This window comes from Mycteria americana, chromosome 15 (genome assembly GCF_035582795.1).
Source record: "Mycteria americana isolate JAX WOST 10 ecotype Jacksonville Zoo and Gardens chromosome 15, USCA_MyAme_1.0, whole genome shotgun sequence".
NCBI lineage: Eukaryota > Metazoa > Chordata > Aves > Ciconiiformes > Ciconiidae > Mycteria > Mycteria americana.
This window is the reverse complement of record NC_134379.1, coordinates 7,097,823-7,115,529: the sequence shown is the minus strand read 5'-3', so window position 1 is coordinate 7,115,529 and position 17,707 is coordinate 7,097,823. Positions and strand designations below refer to the sequence as shown.

At 40.8% G+C, this 17,707-nt stretch overlaps 1 protein-coding gene across 3 annotated transcripts; it reads left to right on the top strand.

Annotated features, from left to right (window-relative positions):
• Window positions 1-1,946: 1,946 nt before the first annotated feature.
• KCTD7 (potassium channel tetramerization domain containing 7) lies at window positions 1,947-17,463 on the top strand. 3 transcript variants are annotated; one of them, XM_075517659.1, is made up of 5 exons: window positions 1,947-2,017; window positions 6,668-6,860; window positions 7,656-7,825; window positions 9,527-9,705; window positions 10,222-17,463. In XM_075517659.1, exons 2-5 carry the CDS (start codon window positions 6,717-6,719, stop codon window positions 10,596-10,598), a joined length of 870 nt encoding a protein of 289 aa, XP_075373774.1. In that variant the 5' UTR covers window positions 1,947-2,017; window positions 6,668-6,716; the 3' UTR covers window positions 10,599-17,463. The 3 variants fall into 3 exon arrangements, with proteins under 3 accessions (XP_075373774.1, XP_075373775.1, XP_075373777.1); XM_075517660.1 differs by lacking the exon at window positions 1,947-2,017 and adding an exon at window positions 4,146-4,207; XM_075517662.1 differs by lacking the exon at window positions 1,947-2,017 and adding an exon at window positions 6,439-6,541.
• Window positions 17,464-17,707: the final 244 nt, after the last annotated feature.

The following is a 17,707-nucleotide window of genomic DNA, read 5'->3' as shown; positions in this document are numbered from 1 at the left end:
GCAGCCCACTTTCACATGTATTCTGAATAAGTGGAAATTCAGATTATTTTTTTTTTTTACATCTAAATATGTTCCAAGAAGTAACTCTCATAATAAGTGATGGAAAAGGCAGCCACATTCCTTACAGGAAAGTTTTTAGTGGCTGTGGTTAGTCTTGACAGTCACTTTTCACCTCCTGAGGTAACTGATTACACTTAATTATGCATTATTTGTAATTACAAAATGTTATCAGGGATAAAAACAGAATATGACATTGAAAGCTTAAACATAACTTTATTTTTCTTTTTCTTCAGAAAAAAGACTGCTGCCTTTTCAATGGAAATGATCTTACAAGGACTGTCCCACTGAGATCAGTGAGGTGTACTGCTCATGGCCTGCTTTTTTTCAGAGTTTTCTCCCCCATTTCTTTAATATGTTTTTGTTCAAAGTTTTGTTGTTGTGAGCGCATGTAAACCTGTCTAAAAAAAAATCACTGATGTTAATGTAGAACTGTATTACACTCGCACAACTGGTTTTTAAGGTTTTAAAAAACGCAAAGCAATGCCTGTCTCCGAAATTGCTATTCTGTCTTAATTCCAAAACTCCATCTTCAAAGATAATTTTTTGTTTTTCCTGTAGCAGTTTGGTTTTACATGTATGAAGCTTTCAAAAGAGTGGTCTGTGCTTGTCCTAAAAGATTTTTGGTGGAACAGTTGTTTGTTTTATTCACATGTGGAAATTGTTAAATATCTTTTATTTAAAAAAAGTTGATAATTTACATGTACAATTACAATTCAATGATCTTTTGTATTTTATTTTTCAAAATAAATGCTTTAAATGTGATTATTTTTTTATTAATGTGTTTGCCTCAGTTAAGATTTAAATAATTCAAGATACTGATATTACTCAGATGCAAGATATAATCTAATGTCCTGGGTTTGGATCTCTTTTTAAGGTTTGTGGCTGAATGCGTTTTGCTTGCTTTTAATAGCTGGGTGATGAGGAAAAAGTAAATTAGAGTACCCTACTGAGAGGTATAAAAGAGTAACATGAGATTTGTTTACTGCAGGGGAAAGTAGGTAATTTTTAGCCTCTTGAATTTGTTCCTCAAAAGGAATTGTGTTCAGACAGGTGCTGCTGGGATGAAACGGCTTCTGAAAACCCTGCTGTGAAATTTGTATCCTAAAGCTTTGAGCATGTCAGTCAGTGTGGAACATGATTATTCAAGTAAGGGTTTTTTGGGACGGTTTTTGTGTCTCATTTTCTGCTCACCTCAGTGGTTCTTGGCATATGGAAAGCAGCCTCAGCCTTCTCTACTGATTTTAGAAGAGTTCTTTCCAAAATGCTTGTGCTTCCACAAATCCTGCCTCTTGGGATTTGAAACAGTTTTGGTTTTCCCCTGTTTCTTTTGTTGCTACAACTCCATTTTGAAATCATTAACATGTATTTGTAAAACCCGTAAATGAACGACGTTTCCTTCAGGAAACGAATTAATTTTACAGTTTGGTACAGATTTACCAAATCCGTACCAAATACGGTTCTTTGCAAAAGTAAACCCGGAGCATCCCCTAGTGACAACGCAGGGAAGTGCCACCCCTCGCTTTCTCCCTGGAAAACGCTGGCCGCTGACACACCACCTCCTCACCCCGGACCCGCCGCTGCCTGGGGCGGCAGGGACCGGCCGGCGGCCCCGGCCCCGGCCCTGGCGGCTGCCTGCCCGCGGTGGCTCCCTTTCGCGGTGGAGGGAGAGCGAGGTGCCAGCGCAAGCGTTTCACTAACGGAGCGGTAATTAATTGAGGAGTTATGGGGCGTTTCCCCTCAGAGATGAGCAGAAATGAGGGAAAAAACCAAGACAAGACCCAGACGTCCTTGAGGGGGGGGTTCCCGCCGCCCCCCGTGCGGGGACAGTCCCGGTCCCCGTCCCCGCCTCGGCGGCCCCGCCCGCGCGGGACCCGGATGGGCCCTACGTGACGCGGGGGCGCGGCGGCCGCTTTCGCGCCCCCCTCCGGAGGCGCCGCCGCGGGCGGGCGGGCAGCAGGTGAGGGCGGGCAGCAGGTGCGGGCGGGCGGGCCCGCTCCTCTCCTGGGCGGCGGGGCAGCGAGTGCCGCCCCGGTGACGGCCCCTCTCCCTCCTGCGGCAGATGTGGCGGCGGGCGGGCGGCGCGGCGCCGGGCTGGGCGCGGAAGACGCGGCGGCGGCAGGTGGTTCCCCCGCGGCCCGGCAGGGGGCATGAGCGCGGCCGGGGGCGCGGCGGCGGCACCGTTAAGCGACCAGCGGCAGCCTGTCAGGTGAGGGGCGGGAAAACACCCCGCGGCGCCGGGCCGAGGCGCTGCCCGGGCCCGGACCGGGCAACCGGAGGGTGTCAGTGAAGCGCTTGGAGAGCGGCAGTTGCCGGTGACGGCTGGGGGAGCGGGGAGCTGCTGCCCTGCCTGCGGCCGCCGCCTGACCGCCGGGCGGGGTAGCGGCGGGACCTCGGCCTGGGCCTGTCACAGCTCCCGCATCTGCAGGCGCTTTCTGGTGAACTCTGTTAACGTTTAGGTTGTTTAGAAGGACCTAGCAAGGCGCTAAGCACCAGTTAATATTTAAGTGCCTAATTAATACTTAATTTGCTGGACACGTGGCTTACCCACACATCTGGCTCAGTTTCTGAGCTCTCTTGGGACTGTGCTGCCCCGTCCACAAATGGGATGATGCCTCCACAACCTCGCGGTGGTGAAACTGGAAAGCTGCTTCAAGCTCGTAACAGCTTGTCCTGTGCTGTGAAATTCTGTGTAAGGCAGCAGTTGCTGCAAGCAGCGAGTACAGCCCGAGCAGCCTTTATCTGCCGGTCGTTCGGCAGCCTCCAGTTAGGCCTCCCTGCCATCCTGTTCCTACCCAAGAAGGTCACTGGTGATGAAGCATCCCATTGTATCCTCCCATACAGTGTGTCTTTGCTCTCTGATGCAGAAGTTAAGTTACAGTGTCCCTTCATCATACTCTGTGTTGTCTTTTGCTAATGACTAGAGATGCTGAGTATGTCCAGAATTTTACAGTCAAATATATAATACAGTTTACTGCAGCTCAGGGATCCCTGCCCTTTTTCAGGACCTTTCTTCACTATTCTGATGCGGATTCATTAGAATTAACTGGATGTCGTGTCTTTTCCCGCTTTGTTCACACAAACCTTTGATCATGTGAGTCTCTTGAAGAATGCTATGGAGAGACTGCTAAGTGACGTCTCATTCTGCGTCCTCGCAGGGACCCCGTTTCTCTTGAAAAAGGGAGAGCCTTCCTAACAATCTGGTTGGTATCTCCCCAAAACAAGCACGTTCCAATGAGTTAGCTTTGAATAGCAGTTTGTGTAGGTTTTCTATGATGGATTAATACATCAGTATTTTGATGAAAAAGATTTTGACCGTGTAATCATTATGTCACTTTTTTATAGGCATGTAACTTTCCCAAAACTGGTGTAACCTCAGAAGGTATTTAAGAGAAAGTTGTTTAAAGTGATACGAAGAAGTTGAGGGAACAGCAGAGCCTTGAAAAGCTTTTTTGAATCTTAGCATCAAGTAAAACTCAATGCAGCTCTAGGGTTGCTATCAATCCCTAGGGAATGAAGCAAAACTTGCAGGTCCAGTTCATTTAGTAAGCTTTCTTTGGTGTGTGTATGTGAGACAGTATCTGAGCTGTTGATAACAAAGCTCTGGGAGGTAATCTCTGCCACTTAAATGACAGGAAGCTGGAAGGAGGTATTTCTGGTAGAGTTGGATGGTGCTGACATATGGTTCAATTAAATATTCTATTTAGTCATCATTTTGTTTATTGGTGATATTTTGTCATTAATTATCTGCTGATCTGGACCTGGACATATTTGAAAGTGAAATGGATGCATTTACTTAGTTTAAATAAACAAAACAAACCCTGTAACTCTAATGAGATATTTAACAGAGAAATATTTTTGTGCCTAGTTAATACTGATTATTGTGCATGCTTTAAGTGGCAAGAAGGATACTCAGATGGATGCATGTTCCTCATGAAATGAAGAGAACCGAAATGCAGAGACCCAAAATGCAGAAGATTGTATGTCAGAAAACTGACCAGTGATTAGCTTATGTTTCTCTTTTAGGAAGACTCTCTGTTCCAGTCAGCATACTGCTGCTGTTCCACTACTCCGTGTCCGTGGATGAACAGGAAGTGAAGCAAACCTAGAGGGGAACTTCACTTACCTTTTAATGAACGTCAAAAAACAGGTTAAACTTGTCAATGATCAGTCTCTTCATCTTATTGCCACTGATCTTATTCTTGAAAATCTGGACTAATTATGGGCTGAGATCTTGTATGCTAAACCTCACTATTTAGGAGATTGTTTTGTGTGAATGTTCCAAGGGCAAAGAAGGTTATTACTCATGGGCGTAACATAATTAACGTATGCTCTCTCATGGTTTTTTCCTAAACCTTGGTGTCACGTTGAAGGAGGATTATGAAAGAGGAAGGAGAATTCCTTTTTCTCAAACCTCTACTTCTGTTGGGAAAGAGGACCTTTTTGGTACAGTGCCAAATGGATGAACTTACCCAAAACACGTTCTGTGGTCCATGATTCTGATATACCGAATGGAGCTGAATTTTGTTTATTCAGAGTATGCTCCATTTACGTGAAATCTGTGGGACATCCGTGAAAAATGTAGGCAATTAAAGATCACATTTTTGGTCAGTCTTGAGTTCTTTTGAATAGTCTTAATAGAACTGGAAATATAGCAGTCAAAGCACTGGTGTCAGGTAGCAGCATTATAAATAATACATTCACGGTATCACGCTCAATTTTGACTATGCATCTTATAAATTAAGCTTCTGCAAGCTGTTTCTTGATGATAATTTGTTTACCTCCTTAAAGGAGTCCCTACCAAAATAATCTTTCATTTATGTTGTATATGTTGTTTTATCTGTGAGGCATAGTTGACTTGTTTTGATAATTGGTGATGTCAGAATAAATGTTGTTTCAGGACAAATATTAAAATTGTTAATAGGGTGTGGACATAGAGAAGCCCTTCCATCCTTATTTATCTGCCTGTGCATTGTACTGTGGTGGAAAAATGATTATGAAGTGGAAGTCCATCTTTTGAACTGTAGAGAAGGGAAATTAAATACCTTTCTTGAGCTGAGACAAACCTCTTAACAAGCTGCAGTTTAAAAAGACATTTTTGGAACTTGACGGTACCTACTTATCTAGGTTTACTAGGTTGTTAAACAGGATCTGGAATTTACCTCCAAATTTTGGTGAAAGAAGACTATGTACAGCCCCACAGAATGTGGAGGTTTTGATCTGATCAGCTCTCTGAAGAGTATCTGCTTTGACCAGGAGCATCCCAGTTCTGTCTGGGTTCATTTTGAACTTGCAGCGTTTCCTTTAAGAGCTGAGATCTACAGACAGCCTGACGATGTGCGCAATGACTGTATTAGCAGAATTAGTAAGGCAGAATAATTAATCAGGGCTCTTGAAATTTTATGTCATTTCTGCTTGTTGATTTTGATTGGAAGCAACCTTTACGCAACACCTGCTTAGTCAAGAAATAAATGTACCAGATGTGCTCGTGCAACTATTCCTTCTCTTTTTACATTTTATAGTGATTTGAGAGAAGGAGCTTGCAGGGTTAGAGAGCTAGATAAAGCCTCCAGTAGTATCATGTCTTTGTTAGGATGTTGTGATGCCGCTGGAGACACCGCAGCAATCTTGGAAACAGAGGTACTTTTTGCTAAGAATGCAGTGTAAAGAGACAGCAGGGTTTCCAGTCTTCCCTACTCTGCTCTTTCAATTGTTATTTTTATAATAATTGAAGCTTATTTGAACGGAAGCTTAATCGAAGCAGCTTATTGTTAGTCCGTCCGGTCTGCTGGTTGAAGATGGGCTGTGAAAGCATCGTAGTTGGCGTTGCTATGCATTTTTTTCTGTGCAGGAAAGGAAAAGGATAAGTGGCAGTAAACGCACGAGGCAATACGCGGAGGTAGATAGCGCGTCTCAGACGCGCGCCCTTGGGTAGGGCAGGCAAAGGTCTGTTTTCTCTGGCTGCTCAGAAAGCTCAGTGTTGGCATTTCACAGGAAATGCTAGCACCGAAGAGAGCGCCGGTGCCGCTCAGTGCCCGTAGCAGGGGCCGACGCGCTTCTGCCGCCGGAGGTGACAGCGGGGGCCGGGCTGGCAGGCGGGGGCCGGGCTGGCCGCGGGGGCCGGGCCAGCGGCCCCCGGCAGCGGGGGGCCGGGCTGGCAGCCGAGGGCCGGGCTGGCGGCGGGGGCCGGGCGGCGGCCGGCGCGGGGCGGGGCAGGGCCCGCGGCTCGGGGCGCTGCCGTGGGCGGGCTGTAGCGGCGCCCCCCGCTGCTGCCGGCGAATGGCCGCGTGCTGCACACGCGTGGCGCAGCCAACCGCGGCCGGCGCGGCGCAGCCAATGGGCGCCGGTCTCTTACCCAGGCAGCGGCAGGGGCTGCGGGGCTGCGGGAGCTGGGCAGGGCTCCGCCAGCTGCGGTCCCGCAGGGCCGGCCCTCTGCGAGGTTGTTCCTCAGCGCGGGAGTCACCCTGGCTGTGATTCACTCCCAGTAATACCAGTGCCATTGTAAATTACCGGTGTAAAGCCGGGGAGTGCCGTGCCGTGCCTGCCACGTGATCTGCTGCAGCTGGTGGGGAGAGTTGCCTCGGTAATTGGGGTCTTGTTTCCCGTTTAGCACTGCCACGGCTGCCTACCCAGCAGACCTGCTTGCGAGAGCCAGAGGGATGGTGGTAGTTACAGGGCAGAACAAAGTGAGTGGAAACCCGGATGATGCCATGTCGAGCTCAGATGCAGAGGATGATTTCCAAGAGCCAGCCACTCCTACTGCAACCCAGGCAGGACAAGCACTACCTCTGCTGCCTCAGCAGGTAAGAGCTCTCTGGTACTGTTCAGCTGATGAGGTCCAGTGATTGCAGCACATACCGCTCAGGTGCCAAAGAATTCAGGATTTCTTTGTTGGAGTATTTATGGATACCCAGTTCAGTTTCCATTAGTAGCTAAATGGTTGAATAAAACTAAGTCTCTTCAGTAGCTTGGTGGCATTACTCAGAATTTCCATCCATGTTTGGAGTTGACAAATACAAGTAAGTTTTTATTCTGGTACTGAGGCATCTTAAGGTGTGATATTAAGACTTTAGGCCTGCTGTAAACCTAATGTAATACAGAATCACTGTTTGTTTCAGTGTATACTATGGTATAGCAGGGTATAGTGGCGTAAAGGAACCAGTAGAGTAGCAACTGAGTGCCAGTCCCAAGGTTGGCCTGAGATTCCCTACCTTTTTTTTTGTGTGTGTGTATGGAAGGGGAGGTGGGGGGTGGTGTTTGTTTTGTTTTTTCTTTCCCTAAAAGAGCCAAGTGGAGGCATTCATGCTTTTAATTAATATCTGGTTTTAAAGCTGAGTAATTACTCCTGTTTCAGATTTCCAGCTAAAATGAAAACATTCACTGGTTACACCTAGAAGCCAGCCAAAGTATTCAAGGTATTAACCCTTGAGCCTCACTGTTTTGTGCCAACAGGCCAGGAAAGAAGCATTTGTCAGGCCAAATTATGTCACAGTGGCAAAGACTGTCTGGTGTGTCTTCTACAAGTTGTAATCCTTTTGGCCTGAACATGTCTGCAAAGGACTAGAGGCTCATTTCTGATGATGTGATTGCTTTTGCAGTTTCCAGAAGTTGTTCCACTAAACGTAGGAGGCATGTATTTTACAACAAGACTGTCAACACTGAGACGTTACGAGGACACAATGTTGGCGGCTATGTTCAGTGGAAGACACTATATTCCAACAGATGCTGAAGGCAGATACTTTATTGACAGAGATGGAACCTACTTTGGGTATGTGTAGTGTCCTCAGTAGTACACTTTAAAAGTTGTTACTGAAGAAAATTATTTTTAAAGAAAAGTAAGTTTTAACTTTTTTTTTTTCCCCTTCTAGTTAAATCATATTTCTGTAGTAGGTAAATGTGACTGGCTGGCATCCACACCTTCAAAACATCTCAAGAGAAGAGTATATTGCAATTAAAAACCTATTTTTTTTAAATTCTTTAGGGCTTAAGTTTCACAATGGGAAAAGAAAAACAAGTAATGTTTTGAATTTGTGCATTGTCTGCTCTAGAGTCCCTCCTTTCAAGGTATCGAGTTGTTTTGATGTTTTAAAAAAGATTGTATTTGGCATTGCTTTTCATAGGAAGCTCTTCTGCACAACACTGCATTTTTAGTTGATACTACAGTATTTATGATAAAGAGGGAATGGAAGGAATGCATCTAGGTTTCTTAAACAGTTGCAAGTATGATGTTTTCAGTGTTTAAACAGGATATAAAGTAACTGGTAAAAAAGCACAAGCCTCAAAGAATTTTTTTTAAAATTGTTTTTGCTGGTAGTGCCATATTCCTTGACTTTCAGGATTCCTTCTTATGTGTTTAGCTCTTGTTTTATTTTTAATTAAACTAACCATGATTTTACTAATACTCTGTTTGAATTGGTGTGAGGTTGCTAGAAAAGGTAAGCAATGTTCATGGGTTTGCGGTCTTCGCCCAAAGCACACTTTGCAATTTAACTTACATTTTTTGTTTCTCCTTTGTAGACATTTCATTAATCTCTTCAACAGAGAAGGATTGCATTATTTTCAAAGCACATCTGGATTGTACCATAATCTGGGACAGAAGTAGATTAAGCCACTATATTTATTGGAAAATAATTGTTTCTTTACATTTGGCAATTTGGAAGTGCCTGCGGCTTTGTTGGAAAATCAGTTCACTTGTGGTTTTATCAATCTGAATTGAAAATATAGCTGGAACAGAGAGCCAAGTTAGCACGTGCTGTGTTTGTTGACATTCTAATGAAGATTGCAGTAATGCTTGTTTTATTTGATATGGTCAGTAATAATTTTGTTGGTTAATGTTTATAAAGGGATTTCTCTTCTTGTTAAAACTCCGGTAGCTTAACAGTGTTTTCAGAACTACAAGGAAATGTTCTCTCTCTTTATTACTACTACTACTACTAATATTATATATACTACAAGTGTATATGACACTGATCCTGTGAAGATAACACCTCCTTTGCAAATATACCATCCATTCAGCTAGAATCCTGGTTGTGTGTGGGATAAAATGTCCATGCATATGATTCTCCAGGAAAATGGAAAAGATTATTTTGTCACAGACCTAAATTTGAAATACAGTGACTGCGATCTCTTTCCCATGGAATACTGTGTCCTCTTCTATCTTAAGTGGTTACTCCACCTTGAACTTTTTGTTTAAAATAGGATGGTATTTTTTTGAATGAGTTTTGACGTTAACAGAGGCAAAATGTGAAATGATGACCTGGAAACTTGAACATGGCAAATGCTTTTAAAAACATATGTTGGAAATATGACTCGCATTTATTTCAATTACTGTCTTAAGTGTAAGGATTTCTATCTCAATAGAATAAACAATGAATATCCAGTGTTTTCTCTCCTTTCCCACCTGCAGCAGTTCTGGTGGAAACTTGTTACTTAATAGTATTTCTGCCCCCCCCCCTTTTTTTTTTTTTAGAGACATACTTAACTTTCTACGATCTGGTGACCTGCCACCAAGAGAACGAGTGAGGTCAGTTTACAAGGAAGCTCAGTATTATTCCATAGGACCATTGCTAGACAATCTAGAGGATATCCAGCCTCTTAAAGGAGAAAAAGTTAGACAAGCTTTCCTGGGTCTAATGCCATATTACAAAGGTAAATAAACAGAGTAGTATTGACTGTTTCTTCTAGCGTGATTCAAGTAGTATACATGGTGCTTTCAGGTCTGCTTTCAGCTTTCAAACAAATTCCATTGTATTTGAGAAGTTTATTGTGTACCTTTCACGCTCTTTAGATCTTTGAGGTCTCCATGTCAGATTTGTTCCTGCTGTATCCAAGGATGTGGATTTTTATGCTGTCTTAAAAGGGAGCAAGATCTAGGCCATAACATGCAAGGCTTATTAAATGAGAAGGTTTCTCTGCCTCATTTGTTCTGTTAGGACCTGCAATTGAATACATTTGGGCATATAGTAGGGACACCAGGTTCACAAGATAACTGAGATTGATTCAATTACTATATTTCTACCTACCTGCAGCTTCCCATTGCTGCTAATATTATGTTAAGAATAACTTTTTCAACACTGCAGTAATATGTTTCACATTAAATAATTGCATTTGTTTTCTTCTTCTAGGTGCTTCATTGTTATTTTAACCTTTTTTTTTTTTTTTTAGATCATTTGGAACGGATAATCGAAATAGCAAAGCTTAGAGCTATGCAAAGAAAAGCAAGATTTGCAAAATTGAAGGTCTGTGTCTTCAAAGAAGAGATGCCCATCACTCCTTATGAATGCCCACATTTCAATTCTTTACGTTTTGAAAGGAGTGAAAGTGAGACAAAGCTATTTGAACATCATTGTGAAGTAGATGTATCTTTTGGCCCCTGGGAGGCTGTAGCTGATGTATATGATCTTCTGCACTGTATTGTGACAGACCTGTCTGATAGAGGGATAACCGTGGATCATCAGTGTATTGGTGTGTGCGATAAACACCTGATAAATCACTATTATTGCAAGCGTCCTATCTATGAATTCAAGATTACTTGGTGGTGAGTTATTTTGTCCAGAATGGTGGTGCAGGGAATGCACTTCTAGGAAGGAATGTCGACTTCTAGACGACAATTGCTTTTAATATTTTTGCAACGTGTCTCTGGAAATGCATTGCTGCTAACATATATTGGAATCAGCCTGCCGAAATGTTGGCTAATGCTTAGCTGCTCAGCAAAAGGGAACCTGTTACAGAGGCTGAAAAACCTCTGAAATCTTGAAAAACCAGCCTGAAACAAGACTGTTGGCTCAGGTACCTTAACGAGGCACAAAACAAAATCACCTCATGGAAATTATGGAGAGGAGTGTCTAACATCTTTTAAAAAGGTGCCACCTACTGTGTGGCTTTAGTATCATGGTCTGCAAAATGGATACTGCAGATCTCGCCTGCATTATTATAAAGCCGGGGTGCTAATAATGCTGACGTAATGTGGTTGAATTTTACCCTCTTAGAAATGTTTTAGTCACTACTTAAACTTACCACCTTATAAAATTGAGTAACACCCAGCACAAAGATTCTGGAAATGTAATTTTGATGTAATAGATCATTTTAAAAAAAATAGGAGTATTCCCTATATATTATTAATTGTTGTCATGATTAAGCTATATTTCTTTTTTAATTAAGAAGATGGATTGTGAATTATAATATAATATTTCAATTATTTCCATTGTTATAAAAAGGAATAGCAGATTTGGAATATATTCCTTAATGCTTTTAGGAATAATAACTGTTCATGGAAGACTTGTGCCTGTTTTTAGCCTTAGAAATTCTAAATGTTTACAGTATCTACAAAAAAAGAAGCTCTATAGAACCAGGTCATTTACAAAGGCTTTTGGTAAATGAGAAAACCCTATATGTACGTTCCTGTTAGCAGAAGTAAGAGGAATATTTAATGTATATTATTTTATTACTGACTCTTTTTACATTCTGTGATAGTAAACTTTGTTCTAGAGTTAGTCAAATGATACTAGACAAGTGCTTCCTTCACCTCGCCTTCTTCAGACAACTAAGTCTCATTTTTAACAGTCTTGTTGACCCTTCCTGGTGTAATATCAGGAAAAAAAAATTCAACTTTCATATTCAGATATTTCTCTAATTATAAACCAGTATATCTGGGCAGTAAATTTCTTGCCACACTGAAAGAGGCAGCCATTGCAGAATCATACTCTTTTCAGAAGGTAATTGTTGCACTTCTGACATTAGTAACCACATCCCAAAATTGAATTACTTTATGTCCAAAACTGAAAGGTAGATCTAAACATCTGAAGATATTACTGTTTTGCGAGGTACAGAAAACTCAAGTATTTTTCTAAAAGACCCCACTTGAAGTGGCCTCAAAATAATCGTAGGGAGAGAGAGAAAGTAAATGGTTGCATATTGCATTCCATGGGATTAGTTAATCCAAGAATATTGCTTAGTTAAATGTTTTGACCAAAACATTTAAGAAATGTGTTAATTACAACAATCAAAATTCTCAGTTACCTGGGGTAATTTTTAGAATAATTCTAAGAACTTTGTGATCAAATTGTCTTGCAAAAAAGGGCAAATTGTTTGTGTTGTCACACTTTTATGTATTTAATTTAGGAATCTTTAGTAAATTGTCTCTCTGAGGTGGGGACATATAGCTCTAATGGTCTCTTTTCAAACATTTACTTACAGAGGATCATTGTCAAGTGCTGAGTTTCAAGTCCAGAGCTTAAATTTTGAAGTGGGGGGAAGGAGGAAATTATGTGCATTTAGATCTTATTTTAAGTTCATTTAAATTTTCTTAAATATTGGCCTCTGTGTTACAAGTTGTTGTACTTGTGTTTGACAACCCAAATTAACAGTCAAACTGAGACTAGTAAAGTTTCCCTAAAATGAGAGGAAGCTTGCATGGTTTCTTCACTACTCTGCTGGCTTCATGTTTGGTTTTTTTTTTTCCAAGGAATCTTAAACTGCAAACCACAATTTCTAATAAAATTATGTAAGATCTTAAAGCTGAGGCTCACAAAGTTTTGGCTGCTTGCACACTTCAGACATTTAAGTTCAGGGTTTTCAGCATCAGTTTATTTAAAGACTGCAATGAGAATTGCAGTTTTACTGGGTTATTTGGTGTTTTTTGCCACTTCCCATATGCATATTTACATAGAACATAACTCTGGTTTGAACTTCAGCACTACTTACAGAAATGGAACACAGTCTGATTTAACAGTATGTTTTTTTGGTTTGGCTTTAAGAATTTTTCCGCTGTTATTCTAGAGAAGCTATGATGACAAAATTCCTGTTTCGATCACATTTGCTATTTCTTAATATGCACATACTGATACTTTATAACTCTTTCCTGTTTATTGCTTAAATAAGCAAGGATGTCTACCTAACCAAAAAGATAAAATGAAAATCTTGGTCTGTATCAGTTGTATCTTAATTGAAGCTTTCATCCTTCAGATCCTCCAGAAGACAGCAAACGTTAAGTGCAATATTGAAAAAGAAAACACAGACTTGAGCCGACATGCTTTCATTAAACACATACATTCTGTGTTGTGATTTGTGCAAGCTAACAATATTGTTATAGACTACACTTGTTCTAAGCAGTCTTTGTTTACAATGATTTAGGTGGTATTGCCTAATATGTATTCATTTTTTGACAGAAACAGAAGAGTTGTGCAGGCGGATGTCAGGGGAGTATAATCTAATAACTGGTTTATATAACATTATTGACTTCTCTTTTCTTGGCGTATAGCGTAATTTTTGAAATTCTGCATTTGCAACAAAAATGTGAGTAGCTGATCTACTAAATCCATGTTTAAGATGAGTAATGTTTTTGTATCTCATGAATGCTTTATAATTGTCTAATTAAACTAAATGCCTATGTAATACTGCTTTTTTTTTTCTTTAGGACTTTTCTTTATATCTGGCTAGGCCAGAGGTTTGCTAGAACATACTTACCTATTTCTCTGTGCTTCTGCGTAGCTTTTTTGCCACTTTATCGTCTACATTGCTACTTTTCCACCCCCACACTTCCAAATACCCTGTGTTTGCAAGCTGACGCCATAGACAAATTGGCCATGCAGTAAACGGTCTCATGTCATCAATATAATGTTGCTATGAATACCATGTTTGCAGATTATTAAAAGGGCAATGCATGTCAGTCCATTTAGCTCATTCAGTATGAAGGAAAGACATTTTTCTTTCGTGTTCTGAGGCAGGATACATGCTATTTTTGGTTCCAAATTGATACACAGAAACACGTGTGTTAGAATCAACTTTTTTTTTTCTTCTCCTAAATAAGAAGTCTCAAATATTTTCAAAGCACAGATTGCATATCTGGATTGCAGTGATTCCTCTGTTTTTTATGAATACTGGGGGTAATAGTGGGACAGTTGAGGGATGGTTATTTAAAAAGTAGAATTGTTAGCTATTTTTTTTTTTAGGTTGCTGTGTGTCTGAACAAAACCATAACAAGACTAATCTTTTTAACATCCCCTCTATATATGCATAGTCTAGTGGTTTTTAACAGGAAGCAAAGGGAGGTGTTACTATCAGGTTCGCATATCAAATGACTTGGCCAATTTCACAGCACATTAAATGTTTCTGCATCTGTTTTACACTTGTAAAATAGGAAGGATAACTACTTGTCTTTATAAAGCACTCAAAAATGACATGCAAAGATATTTATGTGCAGCATCCACTTAATGACTGTTGATTTCAAGAGTTTAAAAAAACCCTTAAAAATAACTTTTCAACTTGGTGCAGGCTTCTTAACTTGAATACCACAATACTCTACATAGTAATCTGAAATACTCATTGCTGAACCTCCATCCTCCTTGGAGGAAAGTGAAGGTGCTAGCATCTTTGATCTGGGAAGCCGTTGAGCCATTAGCAAATTCTCTTGTCCTCATGGTGCATGTTTTCTTCTGAGACTGCTGGGATGTTTTTTTTTTTTTTAAAGCTGATTTTAACCAAAAGGTATAATGAGGAATCAGTTCCTGCATTGATGAGGGTGTGGTGGGTTCTTTGGTTTTTGGGGGCTTTCAGGTCTTAGTTACCTGAATAGCAGAAGTGGTAAGTTATGGCAGCAGAAAGTTCTGCAATACCCTCTTTTGATGGATTTGTTTAAGTTTTAGGAAGTCTGCTTGGGAGACACCTCATGATGTAATATATGCAAATACCTGAATTTGTTAAAGTGAGTATTTTTGAGATTTTGTTGTTGTTGTTCAGTTGTATAATACTCTTTCCTGAAACTAGCATGGAAGTTAAGGATTGAGTTAAACATTGTTTTTCTGATAAACCTGCTTATGCCTTAGATATCCCCTGCCCCCATTTTGTAAAATCACTCATCCCAGAGGTGTTCAATGTATGAAAAAGTAAAGGCTGTTACAATTACAGGAAAATGAAGAATCTTCCTTGATTCTCAACGAGTCCATTACGAGAATCACTACTTGTTAATCCAATTTCAGTCTCCATTCTTCTGCTCCACTTAGATGCCTCTCGCTTCAACAGTGAAACAAAGTAGTCACAGGGTTGGGTCTGGCTAGCACAAGTCCTTGAAGGCAAAAGTCCAAGACTTCTGTCAGATGAGAAAGGTACTGATTTGCATAAGCAAATAATCTGGCCTTTACTGAAGTGATAAAATTCCAGCAAACTCTGAAGGACGTTGATATTTTAAACTGTTCTAAACAATAGCTTTGTTAAACGCTAATCTGTTTCGAGCCAGATTGTTCCAGTGTATGTATTGTGAAAGACAGAGGTTGGCCAGTTCTTTTATTTATGGTTCTCAGTATATCTGGGTTTTCCTAGTGAAATCTGAGGCTGAGTGAGGTCGCTGATCACTGTTCCCCAGAACTGAATACAGCCCATTTCAAATGTATCCTGTGCATTGAGCATGTGCTGTTTTTTGCAAAAATGAAAGCGGGAGGGAATTAGTTCTGCAGTGTATTTCCCCAGGGACAATCCTCACTAGCTCTGAAGGAAGATGAAGTGAGATCCTATCCACACTCCCCCGCATCTCCATTTGTTAGATGATGTGTAAGAGGCAGAAGGAGATGAGGTGTCTAGCCTGAAGATTCACAGTGAGAGAATGACTCTGACTGGATTCCCCCTTGGTTCTTGCCCCTTTCTCTAACCTTTAAGATGTGCAACTCTATTTGCAGGAGATGTTTTACGTCTCTCTGCTGCACCCTCAAATTTGTTTGCAAGGTGAATACTTAGTCTGTTTTAAACTAAAGGGATTACTTCAATATTACAATATAGCGACTGATAGTTGCTAAAGAATCTGTGACGATCTTATTACTAATAAAAATACCTGAATAAATGAATTAAAGAATGTTATTTATAGCATAATCACTTTAATTTCACTCTTCTGTTTTATTTTTTTCTAAAGACTGTTAAGAAATATAACCTCTTACTTCTTTTAAGGGCTTACATCTGTTTCATAGTAATACATATTCAGGCTAAGTACCTGTATTTTGGTCTTTGAGGGCCCTGTTTATTGCTTGCTATGAGCTGAAGGATAAGTGCATCATCTCTCATGGGCTTGCTTTTTTTCTTAAAAAAAAAAAAAAAAAAAACCAACAAAAACCTGATACAATTAAATGCCATGATTTTCTAGCTTCATTTGGCATTTGCAACCCCTGGGAGCCTTCCTGCCCAGCTTTATTCTCACTGCTCATTCTTGTTTATAGATGACCTGGGACAGGTGACATGATGAGGAAGATGATGGAAGTGCCAACAGGGAAAGTCTCATGTCAGAGCTGATTGTTTGCATTGCAGAGTGTTCTTTCTGTTTTATTCCAGCTCTTGTGCTGTGTGAGGCAGAGGAACATTCATCACCATTTATGTGAGGTCAGGCAGAGGATCCAGCCTGTCTGGAAGCCCAGCTAACCGTGACTGCGTTCTTTGGTTTTCTGTTTAAGTTCATTGTATTGCAATGTATCGAGTTAAGTGGGTGGGAAAATCCAGTGGCTGTGGATTGCACTGGGAAGTACAGCAGTGAGGTGGCTGTGGGGTCACACCACTTGAATTTCGGCATGGTTGGTTAGTGGTCTGAGGACCTTTATGCCACAGCTTACGCATTGGACTTTCTTTTCTGCATGGCGAAGCACAGTAATCAAGTTGGGGACACGACTGCCCGACAGGTAAGAGAAGACTTCAGAGAAAAGAATGTAGAAAGATGGTCTCTTAACTCATTACAGATCTCTGGGACATGGTATTTCGTTCACTTTCTTCATTTAGTAACTACGTTACTCTGGATGATTTATAGACCCCGCTGGCTTTAAGTAATGATTGGTATTACTGAACCCTGGAGTTGTATTGATCTCTGGTTATTTGTAGATAAACAATTGTAAAGGTTTTCAGGTTGTTCAGGCACAGCAGAGAGGACCCAGGATAGTTTGAGTTTTGTGCTATGGAAACATGATTTCATTTAACAAAGAAAAAAACCTCCGGTCTCTCATTATCTTTCTGCAAATAAGCTAGATTTCAGAGGGTAATTATGTTCTGTTATTATCTTCTGTATATAGTCTTCTAACTGGAAATTGCTTTCCAGAACAGCAGTTCTTACTCGTTTTACTTACACAAGCTTAGTATAAGTTTACCTACACTTTCACTGTGACTTTTATAAATGGGTTTTGTTTTGCTGAATTATAAATTGTATGTGTCTATGCATTGTAACCCTAATGCCTTTGAAAATCCAGCCTGGATGCTAACGATCAGGGTTTGGAATTATCTCCAAATGTGTTTTATTTTAAGTAAGTTGATGCGTGATGTTTAATACTGTGGGTACTGTAGCGTATTATTTCTTACTATGTTTCGCTTTTCAGTTCAGGTAATAAATGGTCTATGTTTTTTATTTAAAATACATAGAAGACAAATGTGGATATAAAGTTTGTGTTGTGCAATAAAAGCATGTTATACTGAAAATTGTTGGAATCTGGCTAATCTGGTCTGCCTGAAAATTAAGCCACCAGTCTCTGTCCCAGGCTTTGTTTAACGGCACCAACCGCTAACTTGTTCATCATCACTTCCTTAACAGATGGCACTTACGCAGCGTCTGCAGTCTCCTCAGGGCAACCGACTGGTATCAGATCATTTCGGTTCTGCTTCCTTCCCTCCCTACCCACCCGTTCGTGTGAAG

Coding starts and splice junctions, on each gene's coding strand:
- KCTD7 (XM_075517659.1), top strand. CDS start 6,717: ATGGTGGTAGTTACAGGGCAGAACAAAGTGAGTGGAAACCCGGATGAT. Junction 6,861..7,655: donor TACCTCTGCTGCCTCAGCAG/GTAAGAGCTCTC, acceptor TTGCTTTTGCAG/TTTCCAGAAGTTGTTCCACT. Junction 9,706..10,221: donor TCTAATGCCATATTACAAAG/GTAAATAAACAG, acceptor TTTTTTTTTTAG/ATCATTTGGAACGGATAATC.